Below are 9127 nucleotides of genomic sequence, written 5' to 3' on the forward strand. Positions count from 1 at the left end.
TGATAAAAGCGGTGGGCTGTTTGAATCCAGCTTCATTCATCATGGCCATCTTTCATTTTGCAAACCGACGGTATGTTCAAGAGAGTCAGCCAAAGCAAAACCAATTTTTACTAGAGAAACGACCTAAACAAATCCTTCTCAAGGCAAGGCGAAAGCGGTGCTTGAATACCTCTAAGTATTGAGCTCTCAGCTCATTGATTCATGACACTCTCCTTCCACGGGAAAAACCTCTCATTTGAAAGCCCACTATACTGCTTCTCTCTCACTTCCTAAGAAAGATTTTTGTGAGGATTATACCTTTGCAAAGATAACACGCAGAAACTTTTGTCTCTAGCGTAATCATGATTTTAGTAATAATTTTTGTTATTATCAACCGCCACGACCACGATCTAGCTGGATTAATGTTGTGTGCACCTGGATTAGTCAAAAGCAAAACCGGTGATGGCATTCGCCATCCCAATTGCGTTGACGGTTTTCATGCCAGGGAGGCGGGCTGAACGGACTGGCCAGCTGGTCCTACGGTTAGCTAGCTGTGATGGCTACACAATACACTGCACCGATTGCGCGATATTGCAATGCAAAAAACCCTGCCTCTTATCATGGCACCCGTTGCCAAGGTTGGAATGGTTTTTGCATGACCGGAGGCTCGTCCCGGCTGATCGGTTCTGCACACGCCCCCAGCTCCACTCCTGATTCCTGTATCATCATACATACTTGTCGCATGATCAAAACCGATCCATGTTTCAGCCAGGCCTACCTGCACTGTTACGAGACTCATCCCGCGCGCACGTGCATCACGCAGCGCTAAACTGCTACTCCTTCCTATCTACCTCCGGGTGGTTGCGCGCTGGATTAATTAGCAAGAGCTGCTGGATTAATTAGCAAGAGCTGCACTACGACTAGAACTCAGCCCGAGCACGCTCTCTGCGTCACTCTGCTACAGTAGGTGCTAGCTAGACAATCAAACAGTTCTTTCTCAAGATTCCACTTGTGAGCAGGTGTCCTGCTCTTGATCTGCATCACTGTTGCATCGTTGTCAGCCACAGTGCCACCGATGTTGCTCAGCTCAGGTATTACCAGCGGCCCGTCGATCAAGCTCCTCTCGCGATCAGCCATCTATGCGCTGGCGGGTTCCAGATCGCATGGACAGGGTCAGTCAGAAACTCAGAATAACAAAGAAGCAAACGATTGGCTCAGACACAGGCGTCAGCTTCAAGTGACAGATTCTCAAACGGCGACTTGGAAAACGATCGAATATGACAGAAAAGTATACAATTTCAACACCTTCATCATAGCAAATGTGGCGATATACACATATGCGTCAGGGCACGTATGCTTGGCTTGCAAGCATCAACCTCCTCATTCCTCAGCGACCAAAACCCAAAATCTCCTTCCTTTCTCTTTCTTTCATGACTATACATAGTTACACACAGCTCACTTCTTGTTTACAACTTTGCACACGCAAAACCATTGAATCACTCCACGCTCAAAAATCAGCCAAAAGGAAACTAAAAAAAAACAACCATGTATGGATGTATTTTATGTACCCAAAACTCAAAACTGTGGCGCTATATACAACATCACTACAACACCAAAAGGGCGTGTTGATCATCGGCCGTGTTTTCTTCTTTCACTTCAGAGCTCAAACGGGGAGCCATTTTTCTCCTGGATCAGTGGCGGCAGATCCATATCCGCCGTGTCAACGTGCACCATCAGCCTCGAGATGTCGTCCACGGAGAAAGGTATGCTGCGGCAAAAAATACAGCCACTTTCAGTACCAATTTTTTTTCGATAAAGGATGCTTTATTACTTTTGGGAAGCAATTATCTAGCCTCTGCATAACCAGGATGCACACAACCGTTTAAGTGTCTTGATTCAAAACGGAGTCAGTTAATGGAAAATGGGGGGAGGAGGATCATGCGGGAACCTGAAGTCATCGTCTAGCAGGAAAGAGTTGATGTCATCTTGCACCGATGGGCTGCTTGATCCACCGATCATCTTGGCTCGCATGCTCGAAACGACCTGCAGTTTCGACCATTCAGTCCAGTAAGTGATGAAAGATGCAACCTGCTAATCGTAAGTATATTGGAGTGGCCTACCTCTGACGGGATGCCCATGGTTCCGTACTTGTCGTCGCAGTACATCGTGCTGATCCGGTATAGTTGCTGCATGCTAAGTGCCTATTGGCAAGACAGAAACACATAAGAACGATGTTTAATTTAAAAAGGCTATATATAGATGCAGGTTCAGACTTACTGCGCAGAAGTCTTCAGTGATCTCCTTGAGAGACTTGCTGTGCTTCTCTTCGAGTATCAAAAGCGTGACCGCCTGCCGAATATGCTTCAGCTCGTCCCAGGAAGAACCTGCATACTGTTTTCAGATCAAGATTGGTTAGGTTGGTTAATACCTGCTTCCAAAGATATCTCTGTGTTGCAACAATAGTGGAGAAAATGTTGTCACCTCTTCCGTTAGCCAATGGCACCAATGCTCTAGCTCATCGAGTCCGGCTTTAACATACTCCCCATTACTGAACGAGCAGCATTCACGCCGTAGCAGGAGACTGCAATTGAGCCAAAAAAAAAAAAAAACTATCATGTGAGCCTTTTCTTTTTTTCGACAAAGGGCACTTTATTACTCGAAAGTTTGTATCGCGGCTCATCTGTTCATGCTACTAGTTTTGATATATATGAGTGAAGAACAGTAGCAGTTATGCATGTATTACCTGTTAAATAGTTGCACATTGATGAATGAAAACACTTGGGTGTACAACTTGCAGATCAGGAACGGAGGCACCTGCAAATGCAATGGAAAAAGCGTGAAATGAGGCGTGTTTCGAATAACGACAGTAAACAGTACTGTAGTATAGTTTGTGCATTTTGGAACATACGTAATTTGATTTCAAAAAGTTGAGAGAATTCGTCAGTATCTTGATGATGCTCTGCCAGTGTGCCATGGAGGCTTGCTGTGCCATGTCTGATCCTTGAGAGCCTGATCCCCTAGGGCTTACGACGAATGTTCTTGGTGCCTAGAGAAGGATTATATTTCCATTGTAAATTTCGGTTATTCCATTGAACGTTTGCGACAACTTACGAGATGCACAATACTTACCTGAATACACAGGCCAAGCAGAGGGGACAGTTCCTTCTTCAGGTTCTGCCTGATCACTCCATAGACCTTCTCCAACAATGCCGTGAGCTGCTGTTTGAAAGCAAGAGCCGGATACTTGGCTTCAACCTGGGAAATGTCAGTTAGTGCACCGACCAGCCGTCCATCCGAAACTGAACGCTCAGGATGACCAGGAGCTTGGTTTTCCTGGAATTTTCCAGCTTGGTATTGAGTACATAATTCCAACTTCAATGATTTGCGTCACTTAAGGATAAAATGAGAATTTCTACAGCATTACCTTGGGTGAGTTGAGGGACGATGTTCTTCGCCTCTGACGCGCCAAAGCAGCCGAACCATTGTTTTTCAGTGTCCTTTGGAGAAGCATCAGCAATGTGCATGAATTGGATAGCCAATATGCTAATGTTTCATTGCTGTCCCGTGCCTTGCACGAAAGAAACGACATCAAATTATGCGTACATTTATTACAAACCATAGGAAGTGTGAGCTGTGCATACTGTTGTGACATACCTCAATTGCAGCACTGAACTTCTGAATGATGCGGTCAAAAACTGTGGTTCTGTCTTCTTCAAACGATTTCCAGTGGACCAGACAACGGTAGATGAGGTACGCAGCGATAGGCCTTCCGGTCGAGAATCCCAGATCTTCAGATATACACTTGATTAGAAGCTCCTGGATTTTCAGAAACGTTAGAAATGTTGCAAAGGCGCGTCATGTCAATTGTGATAATGCTCCAAGCTTATCCAAAAGTTCAGACCATGAATCCTACCTGCTGCTGCTTCTCAGCTTCAGAATCATTTGAGGTAGGCAGTTCAGCATTGTTATCCTAATTAGAGATCCCACCGAATCAAATTAGCAATGCATTTCACAAAAGGGAAAATTTGCTAAAGGACAAAGTTATTTTCTGGCGTTTGCCAAAACACACTGCTCGATTATGTCTTTGCTAGGTACCATTACAATTCTGTGGCACATTTGCCAGAACACACCTGGCCGAATGGTGTGTTCAGGCAAATGTGCCATAAAATTGTAATGGTACCTGACAAAGACAGAATCGAGCGGTGTGTTTTGGCAAACGCCAGAAAATAACGGTGTCCTGTAGCAAATTTTCAAATGCCGATAAAACAAATTCTAGTATTATACATACAGGAATGTCACAGTCCCTGTCCACTATCATGGGCTTCATGGCACCGTTTGTTGTTTTCCCATTCTCTGGAGTTGCCTGTCAACATGCACACAGAAATGTTTTGGTACACTGATCATAAATAATATTAATAATAATAATTTGTGACTATAGGTACCTGAGGTTCATGTGCTTTATGGTTTTCACTAGCTGGTGAATTGATAGCAGGGGCCGACGCAACAGCCTGTCGGAGCATTCTGTTTTCTGCATCGAGATCGGAAGCTCTCTCCTCCATCCTGGTAAACACGAATGAAAAAATCCGAATTATCTACCATTTCCACACAGCAAGCTAGAGTGGATTGTGCGACAGGGTAAACATGCACACACACAAAAAGACCTTTTGAGGGAATCTTGCAGCGTTTTGTTCTTAATCTCCTGAACTCCAAGCAACCTAGCCAGTTTTTCATTCCTCAGTTCAGCCTTTGACAGCGCCTTCTTGGCGTCAAAGGTCGCCTGCATTTCTGCTCCCAGCAAAGCCTGCAGCACGGAAAGCAAGAAGCAGTTGGTATCTGTATTTATTTGGAGTAAGCCATAGCACATTGTAAAATCTCTGGATGGAGCATTGGCGCGACAGACCTTCAGGCGCCCAACTTCAGCATTCCACGAGTTAACTTTCTCAGTGTCTTCTATCCACACGACTGTCTCCTTGATCACCGGCGGCGCTTCCGCTATCGCCTTGATTGCCGCCTCCCGCTCGGCGATCACCCTCACCTCCGCGTCCTCGACCGCCTGCTGCAGCACATCCACCATCTCGTGGAGTCTGGAGATCTCATCAAGCCTCTGCCTCTCAACATTGTCCTGCACATTTCAACAAATTCAGATGACCAGCCACTCAAATGCATGACAAACCAACACACCAAGAATTGTGGCGATGTGAGCAGTAGAAGATGGGTAGTGGTAGCCAGGAGAGGACCAGTCTGAGCTTGCCAAGATGCCTCCTCGCAATGCTTTGCCTCCAAGCACACTGGCAGATCACCGAGGCTCTCTTCATCGTCAGGTAGCTCCACAGCTCCTTGTGTGCGCGCCATTGCGCCTTTACACGACAAAACGTTCATTGTAAGAGCCACACACGACACATAGTACTACAGTTGACTGCATCATTGTATTGATGTTAATTACCTGGATGCATACGGCTGCCCTGGTCTGCCTCCGGAGGGAGAACTCGCGGCGAGCCGCCATCGCCCGGCATGCCGCCTGCACGGTGACGGCGGCGGTGACCTGCCTCTGCAGCCGCGACTTCTGCTGTGACAGATAGGACCGGTGCATGTGCCTCTGGACCAAGAAGGCGAAGAGGAGGAGGAACGCGGGGCGCCCGGCGGCGTCCCACCTCGCCAGCCAGCCGTACCTCTGAACAAAATCCTCTGCAAAAGACGACCAAAGAAAAGAGCATGTCGACGGATCATGAGCTAGCTCGATCGATGCGGCAATTGAGAACGAGCTAAGATCGATGACGCACTGAAAAAAAGTTGCAGCCAGGCGATCAGACGCCGCGCCGGGCTGTCCTGACCGAGCGCCGGCCGGGTGATCGCGCCTAGCTTCCTCCTCCGATCTCCATCCATGATCTCCATGAAGCTTCTTCTTCTTCAATTTGCAGATAGATCATGCGCGTGAGATCTCGGGGATCAACATACTGATGGAGAACTTACACGATAGAGTGGGTAGGTGAGCGTAAGATCACATGATCGATTAAGCTAGCTAGCTTACCAGCGTGTGAGACCAGATGCTCGATCGATCTCACGAGCAGACATCACATCGTCTTGCAGCAGCTGGCAGCTGCATCATTCCTGTCAAAGCCTCTCCTGGCGAGCTACTTTCCCTTCCCCTGCCCTGACTTGCTCTTTACCATGGAACAAGGACATGCCACCTCAAACCATTACAAGGGAAAAAGGGAGATAGGAAATCCGGGGGTCGTTCCCAGCTGGGAAACTTCAGCGGTGCGCGCCGACAGCGAAATCAATAGGAGGGGACTGAATATTTTCGAGTAGAATATGCAAGCAGGAACTTGTGCATTTCTTGTCTAATAAAACGAAAGAACCAGAAGGAGAACTTGGCAAAGGTCTGTGTAGGCCAGTGCCCTGATAGTGCTACTAATAAATATAAATACAGAGGATCAAATAATGCATCTCAACTACTAAACCGTTTTATTATAGGCACGTCAAGTAGAAGCTGCGCTCACATCTCATCCAACAGCTGGAATGCTTCAGACTATCCCATTTCATTTTTCTTTTCACAAAAAAAGTTTAGTCTGACTAATCCGCAGTTTGAGGTGTCTGTAGGCAGCCAAAACGAACGCTAGGTGGTACATTCTGTAAAGTTAGAATGGAATCGGGGAGTGGGGTCACAGCCAGAGAGGTAATGGAGGTGCAGTACGGCGTGGAAGGGAAGGTGATTAGCTCACCGGTCTTTTACGGTTATAATGTGATCCAAATTCATACCAAAGGGAGGCTAACTTCTGACTAGCGAAGTGAGACCCATCGCCGGAGGCTTGAGCCCGCGGTACGGATCGATGCTACCGCCTATATATATACCTCTTGTAAGTCGCAAGTTAGGGTTTATCAGATTATAAGACAACCACCGGCGTTTGTAAACACTTCCCGATATAGTGAACTATTTGTTGGCTGCCGTCCGTGGTTTTTTCTCTCCGTGTTGGAGGGGGTTTCCACGTTAAATCCTATGTCTCTGCTGTGTTTTCTTTACCATTTTTCATTATTTGCTTGTCGCATTTATAACATTTACTACAAAAATAACTTCCAGTGAGAGGATGCGCATCCAAATGATACCATAGTCTGCTAATTAAGTGCTTTTAATGATCCAAGAGACTAGTTATTTTTATTAGTTAAGAAAAAGCATTGTTCAATTAACTGTTTAAAGAGGTGTGTTTCGGTGCCCCCCCCCCCCCCCCCCCACCCGAAGTCTCTATGAAATCATTAACAGTTTGATAACTTTCTAATATGTTTTTTGAGTACCATTATTACTTCATTAAACTTGGAGCTTCTTTATGTTTCCTTTTGTTATCTTGGACACACCATCATTAAATAATGGGAAATACTTTTATACTTACGCGCATGGATGTGGATGTTTCCGTCACCGTCCGTTGTGCTTTGAGATTCGGATAAAAAGAGGAGAGAGAAGGGAATCTTTTCATCTACCATGGTGAGCACGAATCTCAAGAAATAAATGGACGGTGACGAAAACACCCACACCCATGCGTGTAAGTATTTATGTTCTTATAATGAAATGGAGTTGGTTTCAAGCAATGAGAACATTCCGTGCTCGAGTGTGAAAGTTAAGATTAATGAAATTATTATTTGGGGTATGATTTGTTTATGTTGAGAGATATTTTTGCATATTTGCTTAATTGATTTGTTAGTTTCTTTAATTAGTAATGGTAGAGGAAACATTTACTTTTCTGCAATTGATAAATATTTTGTATTTTTGTTGCATATTCTAGATGCATTGAGACACATATTGCAAGTTTTCTTCTTTTATTGATCAATCAACCTCCCCGTTGCTATACTTTCTCGTACTAAGCATGATATGTTTTCTTGTACATCCAATATAAAGCCAAAGTTTTTCCACCTATATTCAACATATCTATATATTCATCGTATTTCGTTGTTATTTCAACTAATCTTTCATCGTTGCGCCAAACTTCAAAATTTCATTCATGCTTTGTGTTGTTCATAGCTCAAGGGGGACTAGATAGTGCTAGGTCACTCCTCAAATTTGACATGTGCAGACACCTTTTAGGAAAAATGAAAGAAAAAGAGTTGAATAAATATGCGAAAAAGATGCAGGATAAACATGTGAATTTAAGGGTTGTAATGAAGAAAAAAAAATTGATATGGTGAATAAAGTTAAATGTGCCAATGATAAGGGCAATGGAGCCCCAAACTATGTAACCATTGATGTGAGCAATGAATGCTAATATGTTTTTAATATTTTGTTTTAAAACAATACAATTAAGTGCACGGTAATCATTTCTTCCCTGAGCGAAGGGCCTTTCTTAATAGAGTCAAAAAAAGATATGTGAAGTCTCTAACATTTTCATATTCTTTCTAAGACCAATAGGTATAAAAGAGATGTGAAGTCTCTAACATTTTTATATTCTTTCTAAGAGTCAAAAATGATATGTGAAGCCGATGAGGATGAAGCAAGCGAAAAGAGTGATGAGGAGTAGTTAGGTTGCGCTAGCATCGCCTAGTTCCCACTTCCTTTTTTTGTGTTTTCGTGCTAAAGGGGGATAATGGAGTATAGATCCATTAGCTAGGTTGAACGGGTTCCTATATGGGTAGTTTCTCATGTTCACGGGCCTCAAAGTTTATTCATCTCTTATTAGCTTATGTATCTTTTATTTCATTGTCCTAGATCATACCTCCGGCGAGAGGCGCCAATGAGGTGCTAGCCTCTCCTCCGACACAGAAGGACAATAGGGAAAGTAGACCGGTTAGCGATGTCTCTTACGTGTTCACCCCAACCTTTATATAGGATGGGAGTGGGTGAGGCGCCACTCACTTCTGACCCAAGTTCCGAAACCCTATCCCTAAGCCGGTATGGGTCCCACCCACCTCTTGTCCCTAACCGGCTAAGGTCCAACCTTTGCCAGTCGGATCCAATCCCCCTAGCTCCAACCACTTACTAACCGTGTAGGCTTCCGCTAGACATAGTTTTGAGTCACACTCAAAATTGATAAGGCGGCAGTTTTGAGCCACACTCAAAATTGGTAAGGGGCAGTGGCTTCTATCAAAGCATGTTGGCTCCCACATACACTTAGGTCATAAGACATGCCTTTCCATGTGTCCAAATCATTTTGCCTCACAATAT

General features: G+C 44.7%; 1 protein-coding gene across 3 annotated transcripts; it reads right to left on the bottom strand.

Annotated features, from left to right (window-relative positions):
• Window positions 1-1376: 1376 nt before the first annotated feature.
• LOC127342752 (myosin-17) lies at window positions 1377-6367 on the bottom strand. 3 transcript variants are annotated; one of them, XM_051368763.2, is made up of 19 exons: window positions 6008-6367; window positions 5760-5884; window positions 5423-5664; window positions 5217-5336; window positions 4880-5101; window positions 4641-4780; window positions 4422-4539; window positions 4268-4342; window positions 3893-3949; window positions 3634-3795; window positions 3404-3547; window positions 3109-3234; window positions 2888-3025; window positions 2723-2793; window positions 2461-2560; window positions 2257-2370; window positions 2100-2180; window positions 1928-2022; window positions 1377-1747 (listed from the first exon to the last, which is right to left on the bottom strand). In XM_051368763.2, exons 2-19 carry the CDS (start codon window positions 5869-5871, stop codon window positions 1636-1638), a joined length of 2229 nt encoding a protein of 742 aa, XP_051224723.1. In that variant the 5' UTR covers window positions 5872-5884; window positions 6008-6367; the 3' UTR covers window positions 1377-1635. The 3 variants fall into 3 exon arrangements, with proteins under 3 accessions (XP_051224723.1, XP_051224722.1, XP_051224721.1); XM_051368762.2 differs by having other exon boundaries at window positions 3109-3312; window positions 5760-5881; window positions 6008-6366; XM_051368761.2 differs by having other exon boundaries at window positions 3109-3312; window positions 6008-6366.
• Window positions 6368-9127: the final 2760 nt, after the last annotated feature.

Source organism: Lolium perenne, chromosome 3 (genome assembly GCF_019359855.2).
Source record: "Lolium perenne isolate Kyuss_39 chromosome 3, Kyuss_2.0, whole genome shotgun sequence".
Lineage (NCBI taxonomy): Eukaryota > Viridiplantae > Streptophyta > Magnoliopsida > Poales > Poaceae > Lolium > Lolium perenne.